The 19723-nt window shown below is 43.0% G+C and overlaps 2 protein-coding genes and 1 long non-coding RNA gene across 4 annotated transcripts; 1 reads left to right on the forward strand and 2 right to left on the reverse strand.

Annotated features, from left to right (window-relative positions):
• Positions 1-1069, forward strand: LOC110435592. 2 transcript variants are annotated; one of them, XR_002453363.1, is made up of 3 exons: positions 1-341; positions 445-555; positions 1057-1069. It is a non-coding gene; the product is annotated as an uncharacterized LOC110435592 (long non-coding RNA). The 2 variants fall into 2 exon arrangements; XR_002453362.1 differs by having other exon boundaries at positions 1-555.
• Positions 764-5485, reverse strand: LOC110435591 (phosphoinositide phospholipase C 2-like). Its single transcript, XM_021461292.1, has 9 exons — positions 4783-5485; positions 3688-3884; positions 3151-3286; positions 2769-3074; positions 2468-2691; positions 1951-2068; positions 1661-1813; positions 1475-1561; positions 764-1362 (listed from the first exon to the last, which is right to left on the reverse strand). Exons 1-9 carry the CDS (start codon positions 5104-5106, stop codon positions 1069-1071), a joined length of 1839 nt encoding a protein of 612 aa, XP_021316967.1. The 5' UTR covers positions 5107-5485; the 3' UTR covers positions 764-1068.
• On the reverse strand, positions 16193-17708 carry LOC8067569 (probable serine/threonine-protein kinase PBL7). Its single transcript, XM_021460685.1, has one exon. It carries the CDS (start codon positions 17572-17574, stop codon positions 16306-16308), a length of 1269 nt encoding a protein of 422 aa, XP_021316360.1. The 5' UTR covers positions 17575-17708; the 3' UTR covers positions 16193-16305.

A 19723-nucleotide genomic window follows, 5' to 3' on the forward strand; every position in this document is an offset into this window, starting at 1 on the left:
AAACCACCTATCTACCAAACACACGAATGGATGTGATCGATCAACTTTCTACCACTGCTACAAACAAGTACAGAGTAGTAGCTTCTGAGAATTCAGAATTGGTGATATACTATGGTACAATAGTGGATAATATCACAACAGTTTTTATTTAATGCTGTAAATTGTATTGTAAACACGAAATTGAAGAAGTTCAGTTATTGAGCTGTGCAAAATAAAAATAAACATGACATAAAAACTGGCATTTCAGCCTTCGACAAAGGAATAGGACTGGTGGTCGTTGATCTACTTTGGTGATTCCTCAATTGGTGCCATATGTTTTGGCATTTCGGCCTTATTGACAAGTATAGTACAGAGCATCAATCTGCATACTGAAGACGTTGGAAATGCAGAGCAGGACACCTCACTGTCACTGTTGGAATTGACAGACCATTATTGGCAATGCAGTTGTTAGCTTGTCGCTGCGGGGCGGCGCCATTGCTGGAGGGGTGCCGCTTGGGCTTGGTGTCGCGCCATTGAGGAAATTGTGGTGACGACGATGCATGCATTGCACCGAAGGTAAAATGGGCCCACATACGTGTCCTCGTACAGTTCTAAAGAAAATTAAAGAATTGGAGTCTGAACTCTGAACCCAACCAAGCTTTATTCGTGTGGAATAAGCTGCAAGCAGTAGCAAAATGATCACCAGATTCCCACAAGTAACAAACAGTCTATCACAATCACCCGTAAATGAGCAACAATTTCAGAGTTTCAGAGGGAGAGAACAAAAACCAAAATCCAACACACTTGCTCGGTTGATCTGCTCCTTCTTTTCATACAGCTTTTATTCAGACAAAATCAATACATACATACACATTGATTGATGTACGCAAGAATTGAAGATGAGCTTCAGGCAGGAATAGGTGCACTCTAGTCTATACAAACATACACACACACTACTGCTAACTCATACATACTAGTTTGATTTCCCTGTAACACACAAGTAGATGCAAGAGAAGAAGAGAACATTTCTGCCTGACTGAATGGCTGACTGACTAAATCTGAATGTTTGTTCTGCAGGGCTGCCTCTACCTAGACAAAATCAAAGCGCATGAGGAGCCTGACGGACTTGTACCTGTTGCCCTTGCGATCGTGCAGGGGCACAGCACGGATGCCCTTCTTCAGCTCCCACACCGGCAGGCACGTCTGCCCCCCAAAGTCGTGCTTCTCCGACATGTCGTACTCCTGAACCTCTATCCTCAGGAGGGCCAGCTCTGGCACCCTCAAAGGAAATGTGAACTCCTCATCCCACACCGGCACCCACTGGTCTTCAATCACCTTTGTCTTCTTCATCACAGTGTCTTCCTTTGCTCCGGCGATCCCTACCTGTACATTTTCAGAGAGCATGTCGATTGAGAACCACTAGTTACAACTTCATCCCAGCATGTGATTTTCATGACACTACTGTTAACCCAAATGAACATCTTTGTTGCCTTACCCTGGTATAGAAATCTGGAGGCGAAAACGCATCGAAATGAGTCTTGCTGAAATCCATGCGCCACCCATCACCCATATATACTTTCACCTGCTTGAACATCACACCGGATTTAGCTATATGCTGGACTAGTTCGATTGGAACAGTTTTGAGCAAACTCAGTTGTCAGTCTGGGAAACGTACACCTACCTTGAGAGTTTTCTTCACTGGCAAACTACCTTTGGGGTCGAATACTTCCCCCTTTGGACCTGTCGTTAGCAAGAAGTCAGGTTTTTTAACATACCCACAGCCACCATTGGCTCTGAAAAATCCTTGCATCAGCCGGAGCGCTTTATCATGCCCCTGAAAAACAAACGCAAACATATTATGCCTTACTGCTCTCAGCAGTCACACATCTTAATAGTATGCGAGTGCAAGTATAAAAGTGTCAAAGCAAGTGGAACTTACTGGTTCACGACAGTTAAGAACTGAAATCTCACCTGCATGTTGAATGCAACCATCTGAGCACCATGAGTCCAGGCATTCATTGGATCATAGTTTGAAGAATTAACCCTCGTGCCCTTTGGATACACGCGAAGTATATTATTCTGGGTGAACCTGAGCATAATTTAAATTTTTCTCAGCAAGTGTGACTATAGTAACCATCTTGAAGAGATGTAATGTTATGATTGGTTAATTTTGATAGTGTTGTGATAAATAATTTTGTATTTTCAACTAACAGATAGCATGTGTTGCCTATCTTTTGTACAGAGCTACGGAATTCAGCCTTTTTATTGATTTTTTTTCATGTGTCCTGTAACCTTGGCAACACTGGCAGTTCCCTTTTCCCCCCATTTTTCACATTACATACTGTAAGACTGCAATATAAACCTGCTTCAGTGGCAATATGGCATAAGCAAAACATTGAGATTATAAAACCCACAAAAGCGATCTTTTAACAACTCAATACCACATCTTCTAGTATTCTTGTGCACTGAAATGAATCACACAAATTACCTTATGACTTCAGCACCATGAGAAGTTGTTGCTTTAGCTAACTGTGTCTCGCTCAAAGAAAGCCGCCTGACTTTTTCTGGATCCACCTTTAGCGCATCCCGCAAATGGCCTTTTGGTTTGCCAGCTTGGATGGTGATCAGTTTCCTATACTCACAGGCAGTGTCCTGCTGAAATTTGGGATCATCCTCGTCGGAATCTTCCTCATCTTGTTCATCCAGTTCATCCTGTTTATGGAAATAAGTTTATCTCATTTGTGTTAAATTATGGGTGCGTGTCTAGACAAGATAGTGATATTGCAGACCTTTCCATCAGATTCATCAGCATTTGAATCTATTCTTCTTAGGCTTCCTGTGTCTGCAGCTAGATTTCCACTGCCATTTTGGTTATCAGCATTTGAATCTATTCTTCTTAGGCTTCCTGTGTCTGGCAAATCAGCTATATTTCCACTGCCATTTTGGTTATCCTTAACTTTGAGGAATTCCTTGTACTCTTGTGGGGGTTTAGTAGAGATGATTATTCTTTTCATCAAAGCTGCTGGAGAGGGGAACTCTTTCATTGGGTCTGAACTAGGTATGAAAAGTAGATCTCCGAATGTTTCAGTGAGCATCTATTATAACTTAAAGTCAGAATTGAGGTTCTAAACATGAAAAGTGCAAGGAGCTGATATACTAAGCAAACTTTACCTTAGCTACTTTGGCTTGGAGATCTGGTGTAAGGTGATCCTCAAGAGTAATGACAAGCGGATATGGTGATGCACAAAAGGCATATTCTTTAATGGACTTCAAACACCTGACCATTTCTACCGGTGCAGTCAACGTCCTTTAAAATGCCAAGAAAAAAGATGAGTCGGGGAGACAATTTTTGCAAAGCCAGAGAGGACAAAAAGGATGGTTGCAAATTCAAGAAGCATGGACAAACTGGCCTATACAAATATAGAACTATGCAGTGGTATTTCAGGGGAAATATGTTTCTTGCTACAAAAGAACTGAATGCATCCTTCCTCTTGGAAAAAGAGTGATGCTAGGAATACCATGCTACATATGAATAATATGTGTTTTCTTCATGTGTACCCATAATGCCATCTTGTTTTGGGAGCTTTGAGTACTGGTCACACCACACCCATAATAGCATCATCACACATAAGCAGTTGTATTTACTTGCAGTTACAATAATTCCATGTGGTAAAAATAATGAATGTGTTTGGAAAACAGAATTCATACCCTCCATGAAGAATATCGACATTGGTCTTTGAAGAATTTGGCCACATATCGAGCTCAATGACTCTAACACCCCTCTGCAATGCCTTTATAATTGGGACATCGCTGGAGTCACTATTGAGCTGGTTCCCAGTCAGGTAAGAATTATGTCCGGTGAACACGAAATAATGAGAGAATGGGGCAGACATGTCCTGGTGAACCTGGACAAAGATTTTAGACAATGGTGAGACAAGAGGCAAAAAAACAATTTATCGGTATTGATGAACAATATTTTGCACGTCTTTTGTACAAGAGGCTAAAGCACATCACATTCACAAACAGTGCAAAGAGTTATGGTTCACGAGCTTTGAAATCAAATCAACAATTGATAGTAGAAAGTAATCCAAAGCCGCATCTTTTATACCATTTTGAGAAGAAGACTGTTGGTATTTCTACTCGGCTATCTATTAGTATTTGGTGGCTACAATGTGAAGGCAGAGTACAACAAATAGTAGGAAATGCAGCAGTAGCGTCCAAAATTGAATTGGATTGCAGCATCCCTACAGAGAGAGGAGGACAGTGACAAGCAATGACCGGTGTTGGAGAAAAAGACAGGCAATAGCTGAATGAGATGAGTCATGAGTGGCAGGTAATGGCTGAATGTAGCATTGAAGCATGTTCGGGGAACTGAATGGAGCGAAGCTCCCATGTACTCCAACAATTCCATGGATTGAAAGACAGAGACAGGTAAAATTGAAATCTTTTTTTCCCTCCTCTATTAATATATTTGCCTGGCAGAAGTCCTGCCAAAATTGCAATCTTTTTGAGGTGGGAGGGAGGCGGGATTTGACAGTTGACCTCGGGGAAAGTTAGTGCTATTGCAGTCAACCATCAGTAGTGTTGTAAGACTGTTAATCGTAGCTTAACAGCAGACAGAAATGGAATCATGAGCATGGAGATGGAGGTAGCTAATTAATCATGTAGCGGGCAATCAATCAGCATCGATGATGATCGACAAAAATGGAGGTAAGTAGTAAGCAGTGATTAGTCCAGTCGTGGGATTAGGTGGAGAGGAGGGAGAGGCAGGAGACAGCAGGCGCCAGGCAAGAGGCAACCAACCTGGTGAGGAGGGCCCATGGGCGGGTTGAGTTCCGGCGAGAAGAGGAAGGCGAAGAAGTCGTCGAGCGTGGGCATGGCCGGCGCCGGCGACCTGGTGACGAGGCGGGCGATGCCATGTCCGACCGAGGCAGCCGTGAGCAGGGCGAGGATGCGGTCGACGTCGGCGGGGTGCTCGGCCTGCGCCTGGGAGAGGAAGCGGCGGAGGGCGTGGACGTCGGAGGCGAAGGAGAGGTAGGCGGCGCGGACGTCGGGCGGCGGCTGGGCGTCCGGGGATCGGAACTTGCGCGTGAAGCACATGCAGTACTTGTACTTGTAGCTACCCATGGAGGATGGATCCTCTGTTCCAATCCTCCTCTGCTGGTAGACTGGTAGTAGAGGTAGTACGGTGGTGATTCTTGAGCTCGCTGGGTTGCTCGGAATGACGGAATCTGATCTGCCTGACGAGGGAGAAGCTTTACTACCCTACCCGCCGGCCCTGGGCATTTCTCTCCGCGTGGAGGCCGCGTTGCCTTGACCTTGACGAGGAGGAGGAGATTCGGGGGAAGGGAGTAATGGTGGAATAGAATACTAGAACTACTACTAGTAAAAGAATAATAATAGAATCAACTGGGAGGAGGAAGAAGAAGAAGAAGAAGAATAATAATAATAATGGGGGAATGCAGGCGAGGAGACAGAGGAGATGGAGAGATGGAATGAGCCTGGACTCCCACTTCCCTCCTGATGATGATGCTGATGCAGATGTTCTTGTCCCTAATTAATTAATTAATTAATTATTATCCTGTGCAAGTGCCGCTAATGCTACCTCATTTCCATGCATGTCCATAGAAAAAGAAAAGAAAAATTAAGACAAGTCAGCATTTGTTCCACAAAACCCCTCACTAGTATCACAAAATCCATTGTTCCTCCGGTGTCACTTTTTATTTGGAACCTAGCTAGCTATCTAGCTAGGGCGCACACAAAAAAAGTTTTTATTCCTATATCAAACTACTCCTTACTTAGCCTGCCTGTCGATTGCTTAAAGAGAATGGGTTGCTCTACTTATCAACACGTGCATCCAGTGAGCGCACCTTTAACACAATCTAATCTATTTTGCTTCTTCCTCCTTGCCACCAAGGGCGTGTTTGCGCCCCTGGCCCAACGGCCCGGCTGCACCGGCTCACTCCTGAGCCGGGCTCCTACGGGTCAAAATACGCTCTCTCTCTCTCTCTCTCTCCTGGCTCTGGGGAAACAAAATAAAACTCCGTTTTTGTGTGGTCTGGCTGCTTTAGACTCCTTTCGGCTCTACTCAGCCCACGGCCCAAGTTCGGGTCACCTTTCACTCCCCACCGGTGCCTCTCCCTTGCCACGTCATAGGCCTAAGCCGCCGCCGCCGCAATGAGCAACAGAGCAAGAGAAGGCATCGCCGCCGCGGGAGGTGGAGAGCGGGGAGGCAGCGCCGCGGCTTCGTGCTCCTCCCACTGCTGCGCGCTACCCACGGCTCCGATGGCCATGGCAAATTCCGCCCCGTCTTCTCCTTCTTCTAACTCTCCTCCTCAACGCTGCTGCTGCTGCTGCTAGGATGGTATTTAGAAGAAGCCCGACGCCGCCCGGCTGTTCAAGCTCCACCGCACGACGTCCAATACACCGACAAGGGCGAGAAGGAGGCCGTGATGCCCACGCCTGTGCAGAGGACGTGCTCGTCACCTTCCTTTGGCAGACCCCATGAGTGTTCGCTGAAATGACTATGAGGATAGAGAAGAGAATGGTGGGTGGCAACGCTACTACTCATTGGGTACATGGTAGGCATATCTATTGGTACAAACAAAACAAACACAATCTCGCTAAGGCCAGACTAATTTGATATATGGGCGCAAAGAAAGAGCAGTTGCAGCAGGCTTGCCAAGACATGGGCCTATCGAGCAGACTGAGCCGGTCAGGTGCAGGGTCGCAAACACGCCCCAAAACTCCAGACTCAGCAAAGTCAAAACTGGAAGGATTCTTTTTAATTTACTTGCTCAAGACTTGTCCCTGCACTAATATACGAGAAACACCATGTAACTTGCCAAACAATTGGCCATACCCAACCATTTTTTACACCATGTTATCCTCCATCTCTCTCGCACTTCTATTATTGTTTAAGAAATCAACTTATTTATTAAAATTTGACCAAATCTTACTACCTCCATCCGGAAAAGAATACAATTACGAGAACCATGCCGGTCAAATTTGACCAAAAGTATTTATATCTCTAAATAATTTTAATATGAAAATATATTCTATAACTAATATGATGGTACTTATTTTGTCTTCTGAGTGTTTTTTTCATATAATTTTAGTCAAAGTTTAGACTATTTGACTCCTCAAAATATGAGAATTGCATTCTTTTGTGAATAAAGGGAGTACAAATATTGATGATATTGTCTCTATCCTAAAGAAATTCAACTCTAGCATCCTGATATCTTTTATTTCTTATATAAATATATCTTTTTGTGTCATAACTATTGGTATCCTTTTTTTATAAATAAACTTTGTCCAACTTTACATAGTTTGACCAGAGATCGATGTAGAGTTGCATTTTTTTGGATAGAGATAGTACCAAATAAATATTATTATATTAGTTATGAAATATAAACCTGTTGGTAGAAATAATTATTAATACTATTTTTAAATTAACTTTGAAATTAGTTGATTTCTTCAAATGTGAGAAGTGCCTTCTTTCGGAGCACACCCATGTATAATAATATTCATTCATGTCACATTATTAATTTGTAGTAAACAAGTGCATTGACCAAACGGCTCACAACTAATTTGTAATTTGTAGGAATTAAAGCTCGGCTAATTACCACTAAGTCATATCTAATTGGTGCTACTTTAATTTGTTTGTTGTTGTGTTGGTGGTTATTTCATTGTAGTCTACATATATACTCCACCTGAACTTAAACACCTTGGCAAGCTAGATGCAAATGATTGGAGAAAAATAATGTTGTTGTCATGCTGTAATTTCATACAGAGTGAGGGACTGATTTGCAAAGATACTATTAATTCTAAAGAATTCTAAAGAAATGGTGAGGGTCAACTAGATGAATCCAAACAATACTGTATTGCATTGGGAAATGGATACAAAAATATAAATATCATGACTCGAGACGACAGATCGATCGAGTTGGGTTTCATAAACCGTGTTATATTTTGGACAACTCGACATGGGCTAAAAAAAGATTTTTTTTCATACATCTGTTCGTGTAATATATATATATATATATATATATATATATATATATATATATATATATATATATATATATATATATATATATAACATGAACCTTACAGTGTTTTTCTCTCATAAAAAATTACGTGAATAATACTTTGAGCCAGCCTATTACTGAGTGCGTTGTACTACTACTAGTGGTGAGCAGCAATATTGGATCTTACTTAGTGGCCGTTCTACGAGACCTTTATTCTCATATTCATACAGCTTTTAGTTTGTTTATTCGACCAGATCGTTTTCATCACCAACCATGGATCTTCTTTGTTGATTTCCTTTTGCATTTTGTTTCCAGGCGTCGGTACAATGTGAACAGCCTTGACCTGATCAGCAGCTGGGACTGCACTGTACTGCAGCGATAAGATGGAACCCAATTCCAACCACCAAATTAAGGATCACCATGGACACCAGTTGTTCATACTGGTCCAACGTGGTACTATTGTTTCTTTTTATAATTCGCAGTTTCAGTTTGTTGGGATGTTGAAGCCCTGGGTCTTTGTACCTTCTCTCTTGCTGCTGTGGTAATCTTAAGATTACTTGTGAATTCTTGTACCTTTTCAAACTCTACTTTCTCTTAATATAAAAGCCATGACTCACGGTAAAAAATAAAGATCTATGGTACTCAACTTAGATCTTTTTTGTTTAGTGTCTGGAGGATACAAACATGCATAGTGTTAGTGTTATTGTCTGGAGGATACAAACATGCATAGATCTCTTTTGCATCACAATAAAAGCCGTGAGTATAGTGTTATTGTTTAGTGTCTGGAGGATACAAACATGCATGTAGTAACCAACTTTAATTTACTCATCCCTCCATGACTCCATTTACGAGTAAGTAGTATTTATGTATATTTGACATATAAAGTCTTGAAGTGAAATCATAATTTTGATAAATAATTGTAGCTATAAATATGTTAGACCGGAACACATGTCAGACACAGAGATATATATCCAATTAAAAACAAACACTATGCTTTTTGGGGGTTTAAAAAAAAAGAAGGTTCGCACAGCACTTGCTTTATTCTTTGCTATGCTTCTTCCCTCAGCCAGTTAGTTAGGCAAAAGCAGACAAGCCTGTATATCTGTATGTTTGGTTAAAAATGTCACTCTCTACTTATTTATTTACACAAGCAAGTTAACAAATCCTAACACGCATCGTTGCAGAACATGGCGGCCAGCCCGGACAGATGAGTTCGGTGCATCCAGCTTCAATGATATTTCTTCCACTGTTCCATTTGTAAATAGTTCTATCTTTTTTTAATAGGTACATAAATTTTTAGAACGGAGGATAAAGCACTGGTAAAGAAATGACTTCTATCAATATCAAAATCACCTAATATAATTAAACCTACCTACCCCCCCCCCCCCTTCTCGATATGGTGATACAAGGCTGAAGTGATTTTAGGCTAGTCTCAATGCATGTTTCATGGAAGTGTCATGCACATTAAATAGGGTGCCATATAAGTAAAATTGCTGACTTGGCAGGATCATTAAATGAAGGAGTTTCATCAGATGAGGCCAGTCTCAGTGGAGAGTTTCATAGCGTTGTTTCCAAGGTTGCCATGTCATATGAAATAAAATAAAACTTGAATGAAACACCCACTCTCAATGGAGAGTTTCATTCCATGGTTTCATAGACATTTAATTTCAAGACTCATAGAGAGTTGGTAATCGTGCCAAGAGAGTTTCATCTAAATGAAACTCATTTCTTCCCTCTCTTCTTAAATACGCTGCCATGTCATCCAAAATGCCTATGTGGCAGTCTATTTAATGTGAATGAAACTCCCACTAAGACTAGCCTGAGAGAGGAGTTTCATCCCCATAAAACTCATATGGCTCGGTTACCTATCTTGGTAACTATGCCATAAAATTAGGGCACTCACAATTCAGACTCTATCATAGAGTCTAAAGTTATTTATTACCTCGAATAATGTGGACTTAGAGTCTAAATAAGACTTGGAGTCTTATTTTTTCTACATCTTTCTTCAATAAATATGCTGCCACATCAGCAAAATACCAATGCAAGACTCTATTATGGAGTCCAAGACAATTAATTACATATTATTTATGGTATTTTGCTGATGTGGCACCATATTTATTGAAGAAAGAGGTAGAAAAAATAAGACTCCAAGTCTTATTTAGACTCCAAGTCCACATTGTTCGAGGTAATAAATGACTTTAGACTCCATGATAGAGTCTGCATTGTGAGTGCCCTTATACGTTGAGACTGATCTTAGGAATTCACAATGGGTGATCCGGACTACAAGAAACAGAGTTATATCTTTAATAATGGTCCGGTCAACATTGATGCTTGGGAAAAGAGAGTTCAATGAAGAATTTGGCTTAGTGTGCAACAAATAATCTCTTATATTAACAAAAATTTTGAGTGATACAAGGTAGAAGTGATTTTAGGAATTCACAGTGGGTGATCCGGACTACAAGAAACAGAGTTATATCTTTAATAATGGTCCGATCAACATTGATGCTTGGGAAAAGAGAGTTCAAGGAAGAATTTGGCTTAGTGTGCAACAAATAATCTCTTATATTAACAAAAATTTTGATTGATTGTTTGTTCCAATAGCACAAGTGATTAAACCCAAAGTTTAAACCAAAAAAAATGCTCCTGCCAAATTTCCCTTCTTCACTTATTTTGTTTTCTCAAGTGCACCAACCTTCTCCTCTCCTGTCAAATCATCAGTCATCAGACAACTTCAAATCCTCTGCTCATGTGACATTTTCCAGCATTCACTCACCTGCACCTGTTAAAATACAAACACAGTAATTTCAACGCTAATGCAGCACCCAATGCCAAATCAAGGGAGAGCTAAACAGTTGTGCGCATACTAGCAGATAACTAGAACATGATAAATCACAGTAACTAAAGAGGGCAAAATAATCATAATAACATCTTTGATGTCTCATACCAGAAAAAAAAAAGCATGATTAAGCTCAATATAAACAAAATAATCATAGTAAAGGCAGATCTATGGTGAAGCAAGAATTACAGGGCTTAATCAGTAGGGCAAAGCAAACAATCCGAAAATTAGGTAATATAATACCAAGTAACAAGCTGGTGTAGCAAGTATTAATGCAGCAATAGACACTGGAGCTAGAAGATTGACAGGACGATTCACATACAGTGGACTCACAAACAAAATTAGAATAAATTCGATATATTTCTTATTTTTATCTAGGAGTAGTAACTCTCAAGGGAAGAACAAATAGAAAGAGTGTCATTAAGTTGGCTTGTAATGACACTCTCATTAAGAGTCTCTTTCTATTTGGTACTGATGCCAAGTACCAGGCAGATGCAACAAGTAATTAATGAAGCAATAGACGCCAGAGCACATCTAAGCTAGGAAGATGCACATGTAGTGATCTCACATGCAAAATTAGAAGAAACTAGGCACAATGCATAAGGAAGGGAAAGGAATAATTAAGTTGACATGTAGGGTTTCATTCATTCATCTGCAGATCTAATATGAGAAAAGAAGGATCAAGCAAAGCTCGGCAACACAATGACAATGACAATCAGGGCATTTCATCATACTTAATTCATCATAAAAACCGTCTAATTTGGTACTCTGATCCAGTCCGAGGAAGCAAGAGCGATCAGATCATATGCATGCTGTGCAGCAGTGTGGGAGCGGTAGAGTTTGCCGAAGATGTGGAGGGCAGTGACGAGGCCAATAAACAGAGCGACATGATGAGAGCACCATGGTGGCATGGTGGGTGAGAGGCGCAGGACTGGCGCCTCATCTGTGTAGAAGTAGAGCATGGTGCTCCTGTCACCACCAGAGAAAACACCCCCCTGCCGGATGTGGTGGCGCGGCGGCGGCGCATCCCGACAGCTGCTGTAGCCATGCTACATTGCTACGTGGGTCGATGACGGCTGGGTGGGTACCAGCATCGACGCCGCCGATAAAGGACTGGGACTATAAGGAGGAGCGGGCCATGCATGACAATGTCGTACTATCTTTGAAAGAAGGTAGAAGATGACACCCAATCCAAGGGAAAGGGATGGGGAAAGTCTGGGCTACAATTAAAAATGTTGAAAAGGTGATAGGAACCACCATGTAGTCACTCCTTGTGCACTCACCACCCCCAAGTCATTATTAATTTTACTTTTAACAACAATTCCTTAGATCTTTATCGGCACCTAGTAATAATCTTTTTACCCATTTTAATTAATCCAAAATATGTGGAAGTTCTCAGTTTTTTCTACTCAAATTATCCTAATTTTCACCAAGTTTGTTAGAAGGACTTTTGTGATATCAGATGACACATTATCAAATATATTTTCATAATTTATCTCTTTTATATATGACATATTAATACTCTTCATAATTTATCTCTTTTATATAGGACATATTCTCCTTGCTACACTACTGCATACAGGGGCTTTTCTCGGAGCTTGGGACGCTCGGCAAAGGCTTTGCTGAGAGTGGCTCTCGGCAAAGGCCTGTCGACACATCTTTTATCAGCAAAGAGGTCTTTGTCGAGAGCTATTCTTCGAGCTCTCGGCAAAGAAAAGTAGTTGTTACGGCCATTGGCGGATGACGGCGGATTTGCCGAGAGCTACCTGGCCAAGCTCTCAGCAAAGAAATTTAATTTTTTTTTGGAAAAAGTCTTTGTCGAGAGCCTTCAGGAGTCTCTCAGCAAAGAGATGTATTTTTTTTGAAAACCTCTTTGCCGAGAGCTTTCAGTTGAGCTCTCGGCAAAGTAATTTTTTTTTTTAATAAGCACTTTGCTGAGAGCCAGGTCTGAGGCTCTCGGCAAAGCTGGGTTTTTTTCCATGGAGATGGCTCCTTTGCCAAGAGCCCTGGCCCTGGCTCTCGGCAAATCTACCATTTTCTTCAGCTTTGCCGAGAGGGCTCTCGGCAAAGGCACCATTTTTCTAGATTTGCTGAGAGCCCTCCTCGGCAAATCGATCAAATTTTTTTTCTGTTTTTTCATCCAATTTCTAATGAAATGATCATATCACACATATATTTCCAGAAAATCACATATTTCACATCCAAGAGCTTATAGCTCACATATTCGACATCGATGACAATATATACCACATAATCCACATAAAATGATCATTTCCATCACTTTGTCCATCACAACAAGTTCAAATACTCCAAACTAAATTCACATACATCCAAACTAAGTCCAACATGTTCAATAACCACATATTCCACAAAGTTCACATGTTTAAACAAAACAAGTGCATCACCACATAGTCCACATACTCTAAACTAACTGCATCTCAAGCTAAGTCGACCTGACTCACTGTGAAGGCTCCCAATTGATAGGAGAGACACCTAGGCCGCGTACCGCAGGAGAGCCACCATCTGGAGGTGTCGGCGAGATGCCAGGTGTTGGAGAAATGCCAGGTGCCGCGTTCGAACCCGCCGACGGAGGCTGCACAAAGGAGAACATAGTTTATTAGACAAGACGATGGCAATAACTAGTTTAGGACTTACTTATGTCTTTGAGTTTTCTTACACGAGTATTAATAGGAGTAGTAAATACATGAGGGGTTGTTGTAGAGCCAGTAGCGTAGCTGGCAGGGCTACACCCATTTGAGCCCCAATCGGCTGCAGGAACGCTATCATTTTTGCCATCATTAATAGGAGTAGTAAATACATGAGGGGTTGCTATGGAGCCAGTAGCGTAGCTGGCAGGGCTACACCCGTTTGAGCCCCAATCGACTGCAGGAACGCTATCATTTTTGCCATCTGTTGTTGATGGGCAAGCTGGTCGGCCTCTCGCTGGCGCTCTTGAGCCTCCAACCGCTCGACCATCCTCTGCTGCTCGGCCCTTGATGTTTCGAGCTCAGTCTACAACATTGAAAATCAAATGTTAGAGTAATGCAAAGGTAACAAAAGCAATGTGAAGTAAAACTATTGAAAAATAATGAACAACCTGGATTGCGTCGACCCGGTGTTGTGCCGGCTCCGGCCGTGGGCGTATGGGCGGGCGGTTGCTCACGCTCGTGGTCGATGCTCGGATCTGGTAGAGGGTGGTAGTAGTCGACCTGTCGATGACGTTGTTGCCAATCCAGTAGCGCCCATGCTTCTTACCGCCTCCTATCCTCATGACAAGGTCTCCATCAATGTCGTCGGTGGATGGATCGTAGTCCGGGCCATGGACCTGCCTTGCCGCCTGCGCGTAGGCAGGGACCTTGTTGTAAACGCCTGCATTGGTGTACGCCTCGTGTGGGTCGTCCAAGCTGAATGAGAGACGTCGGATGACGCCGGGCTCTTGTGGTACATGCCACACGCAGCGATGTTCAGGTTTCTGAGGATCCGACGTGACGCCGTGCATGAAAATTTCTGAAATTTTTACCACAAGCTACACATGTGATATGATGACACCTCGTCAAGTTTCACGATTATTTGAACTCATTTGGATTTTCTATAATTAAAACCTATTCCGCATCGTCTCAAAAGTCAGGGTTCGCGAAGCAAACGTGCGAGAGCTAGGGTGTTTTCATGCACACGGCCTTGAATTAGCGTAAGTACCATGAATATCAACTTTTCATGCATACAAACGCGTGATTTCATGCACTTGTAGTTCTAACCTACATTTTTCAAGCAATTCACTAAAACAAAAAAACAAGAAATATAGCAAATATTGATAAAATTATACCAAATTTGAATATGTCCCATAACTTTAACTAGGGAGCATAGGGAAAATGTTTGGAGGCCAAAAACAAAAAAATTGTCAAGAGGCCTTGCCCTAGCTCTCGGCAAAGAACTCTCTTTGCCAAGAACTGAAACATAGCTCTCGGCAAAGACCCAAGTTTGCCGAGAGCCTAACGAGGCTCTCGGCAAAGGAAACTATGTTAGCCCCGTCAAGCTCTTTGTCGAGAGCTCCAGCTAGGCTCTCGGCAAAGAGCTCAGTATGCCGAGAGTCTGCCTATGCCGAGAGCCTGGCTCTCGGCAAAGACCTGTTTGCCGAGAGCCCGATAGAAAGCTCTCGGCAAACCTCAAAGCTCTAGGCAAATCTAGTGTTTCTCGTAACGCTAGCTTGCTTCAGAAAACAAATCAACGCGGATCATCTCTGATCCCCTAGACCCTCTAGCTCGTCTCGATCTGACTTCGACGGCTCTCCACCGTACCATTGTCTTGTTTTTTTCGAAAGATTCGTTACCGACTTTCATTGATAAGAAGTAGGGAATTATGTACAGAGAGTTCAAAGTTTTGCCAGGCTTTTCGCACGAGTGTGAGAGTCATGTCAACTCTATCTACTTTACATTATAGTATAAGAAGAGAAGAAAACAACAAAGCCCAGCAAACATCGAGCAAAGAAAGGCAAGAGAAAAACTACTAAACCTAAATCTAAACCTGTACCAAAGACTATATGGGGTCCAGGGAGCCCCAAGTGAGAACACAGTGTCGCCATTGGGACCAACTAAGGCAACCCCTTGTTTCCTGCTCTTATCCACACCTTGGCCTCCTCGTGAATGGCCTGGAAAACCTGCACAGCTGAATTACATCTTTGATTGAAAACCCGGTTGTTCCTCTCTTTCCAAATTTCCCATGAAGTTAGCATTATCATGGAGTGAACACCCTCTCGCCTTATCGCCAATATCGAGGTCCAGAAACCATAGTCTGAGGTCATCTGTCAGACTCCAGCTTGCTGGTGCCATCGACGGCTCCCTAATCCAGGTGGCTACCCTATCTCAGACTTGTAATGAGAAGTTGCATTCCATGAACAGGTGGCCTGCCGTTTCCAAGTTTCGAACACACAGGGAGCAGAAGTAATTGTTTGGCCATCCTCTGATCTGCAGGCGAGCAGCTGTCTCCCTCTTGAATTACACACTAATCCTACTTCACGGGGCGGATAACCGAGTTTAAACTGTCTCCCTCCCTACAGGCCTGTCCGAGAAATTTTTTTTGTAAAGGACTGATGTCTGATGGTCCATTAGTGAACAGACTACTACTATGATGATAATAATTAAAGCTCACAAGGCCTGGTGATGACCCATATATATTAGCCAAAGACACACGACTCTAGCTATATATAGGATGGTAGGCTAAAACTTGTGCAGGTGATGATAAGCAATTGGCAACTCCCCCCTAATTCACTCTATGCATGTCCGCCCCTCCGCCACTACTGCTTCTCAATTTGAAGAGCCAATATAAGCACGCATCCTTATAACATTCTATGTAATCCATGAGAAGTAACTAGCAGGTTGTGATGTAATTCTTGTTCCCATGCATTTTGTACATAAAAACAACCAAAACTTACATACACAGAGAAATGAGAGATTTTTGAGCTAGCTAGCATGGGGCAGAATCATTAGTGGCGAGGAAGGAAAGGGCCATGACAACGTCGGTCATGACAGGACGCAGGGCGTAGTGCTCCTGCAAGCACATGGATGCCACACCAACGGCCTGCTTCAACTCTGATGCTGTAGGCGATTGCATTGCCATCACCAAGCGAGGGTCCACCAACTCATGGAACCTCTTGGGGTCACCAAATATCCGTGCCGCCCATCCCACAAGGCTTTGCTCGCCGTCCGGCCGGCTGGCGTCGATGGCTCGCCGGCCGGTGATGAGCTCCAGCAGTAGAACCCCAAAGCTATAGACGTCCGACTTGGCGCTGAGCTTTCCTGTCCGCAAGTACTCCGGCGCGCAGTACCCATACGTGCCCATCACCTTGCTGCTGCTGCTGCTCCTCGACGACGACGAGTCAGTGCGCGGGGCGGGGAGGAGCTTGGCGAGGCCAAAGTCGGAGAGCTTGGGACTGTAGTCTTGGTCGAGGAGGATGTTGGAGGACTTGAGATCTCGGTAGATGACAGTGTTTTCATGTAGGTACTCTAGGCCCTGCGCGGCGCCGAGCGCGATCTTCATCCTCGTGCGCCATGGCAGAGGGCCATGCTGTCGCTGGTGGCTGCCATCATCGGCATCGGCATCGCCACGCAGCAATAGCAGGTGGTCCTCGAGGGATCCTAGTGCCATGTACTCGTAGACCAGCAGGCGTTGGTCGCCCTCGGCGCAGTAACCAACGAGGCTGACGAGGTTGGGGTGGTGCAGCATGCTGAGCATCAACACCTCCACCATGAACTCATTGTTGCCCTGGAAGCCGTTGCGGTCCAGCTGCTTGATGGCCACTGGAAGCTCCTCACCACCAGCAATAATGTGATGCAGACGGCCCTTGTAGACGCGACCGAAACCTCCCTCGCCGAGGAAGTTGGCTTGCCGAAAGTTTCCTGCGGCGTCAGCTAGCTCGCGGAACGAGAAGGCTTTGGCTGCGAGGATGACACTGGTGTTTCTGTTGTTATCATTATTATTGTAATGATCATTTGGTGGTGGTGCTGGAGGAGGAGGCGACGATGGTAGACGACAATCATCATCTTCGTCGTCGTCGTCGTCGTGTCGGCGGCCGGCTGTGTCGACGACGGAGGAGGCACAACGGATGATCCGTGCGGTGAAGCTGTTGCTCTTGTTCCTCCAAGAGGTGGAGGAGGAGGTCCTCCGGCCCGTGGTGCCATTGCCCTGCTTCCTATGGATCACATCGTTAGGGAAGCGTCGGAGCCAACTTAGCATTGTTGCTGCTATATGCAATTCACTGGTCGACGGATGAATTATATTATTCGAATGATTGCTTGCGCCTTTGCCTGTAATGAATAGATGGAAGGGATAGGTGGATGGGGGAATCAACGAATAATGAAGAATGGGAGAACAAAGGTGTGTATATGTCAGAGATAGAGAGAGACCCTAGTGGATCGAAAGAGGATTTTCAGCTATGATATGCATGGAGGATGTAGTTTGGTAGTCGCTAAATTTAGTCCGTCTATTAATGGCTTATTGCCAGAGTATTAACTCATGCTTGCTTGTGCATCGACATGGATGCCCATTGCATTGCATGCAACAAACTAACTATATATGTAGATATCCTTACTGGCCAACAAGAAGCAAGTGGTGAGTTCTGATCATGCTATATATATATATCAGGTAGGGAGCAAGCAAAAGCAAGCTGACAAGCAGTTTGCATGGCATGTCTATATATCTAAGGGCATGCATGTACCCTGTTCTATATAACAGCTGATGATGTCTGTAATACGCTTTCATATCAATCTTGATAATACAATAGACCAGTCATTGTGTGAGCTGTCAACCAATAATCTAAATAGTACCTAATGGTTGATGACATGCGGCCAAATGATAGGGGCTTAAGCATTCGTGCCGCTGTTTTGAAGCGAAATGGTGATTTAATTTGCCCTCATTTTTTTAATACGAAATGGTGATTTAATTTGCCCTCATTTTTTTAATTGTGTGATTTTATTATGCATGTGATTTCAAAGCAAAGGGAGACTTTGCCCCTATATTCTGTGAAGTCCTTATTTAACGGTGTTAACTTTTGGACAAAAGGATAAGTATGCCCATGCACTTTTACCCCTGATTTTTATATTTGTGCTTTTACCCCTATTTTCAAATTACCATTTGGCAATTTTGACAAAAAATTAGACAATTCAATCATTGCACAATTGAACAATTTTTAGATAAAAATAGACAACATAGGGGTCCAAATGACATGTCAAATAAAAGTAGAAGCTAACTAGCAAGCCTAAGAAACTAGTCGAGTTCACTAGGCAAAACTAGTAGTGAGCTAATATCAACCATTGAAACCTAACAAAGTAGCAAGCCTCCCAAAAGTTTCTCCATGTTGATCCCCATCCAAGAGCACCTACACTTTATATGAAAAGAGCATAATTATCTTATAAAGTTACCAAACTATATATAGTATTGAGAAGCAATTTTTCATGTGTCGTTATTACTTTGTCTCATTCTTGGCCTCTCCTAACCCTCTTTCCTTCTCCTTCCCATGGGCGGATGCATAGGGTATTTCCAGGAATATCTAATTTTTTTATACAATAAGTATATATATATATATATATATATATATATCAAATATATTAGCATTTCTATATTTAGCAAATAAAATTTCTCTCTCATTCTTTTTAATCTATCTTTGTATTTATTTTTCCACACAGGTTCTATGTTAGCTCGATTACCGAAATTATTCTATTTTATTGTTTCTGTAAATGAGAACGTAATTATTTATCTTCAGACCACATACATATTGACTCATGTCACCAAATATTAGTACAAATCATATCTTGTTTCTAAACTCTTTTCCAAGATAAATCGGAATATGCACATGACAGTATACCTGGGCAACGGGCCGAGGGGGCCCGTCGTGCCCTGCGGGCCGTGCCTTACCGGCCTGCGGGCCTGACCTCCGGCCCAGGCACGGGCCCGTGGGCCATTTTGCGTACCGGGCGGGCCCGTCAGGCCGGGCCAGCCCATAGCCCGTTGAACAATAACATATCAATAAACACAGATTTAAAAGCATATTTCAAACACATTCATCAATTCATCACTTCATCAGTATAAAGAACACATTCAAATACATATGACAGATGTAGAGAATAGATTTAGATATCAAAATGAGTTATTTTATACAATGTTGTTATTTGGCGGGCCGGGCCGTGCCGGCCCGCGGGCCTGAAGTGCGGCCCAAGCACGGCCTGCAGCCCCGTGCCGTGCCAGCCCGGGCCCAATGACCTTCGGGCCGGGCCGGGCTAGGGCCGGGCCAAAATGACGGGCTTCGGGCCGTGCTCACGGGCTCGGGCTGCATGCCCAGGTATACATGACAGCATGTATAATAAAAGTATTTTTTTTCATGTGAGTG

This window comes from Sorghum bicolor, chromosome 5 (assembly GCF_000003195.3).
Source record: "Sorghum bicolor cultivar BTx623 chromosome 5, Sorghum_bicolor_NCBIv3, whole genome shotgun sequence".
Lineage (NCBI taxonomy): Eukaryota > Viridiplantae > Streptophyta > Magnoliopsida > Poales > Poaceae > Sorghum > Sorghum bicolor.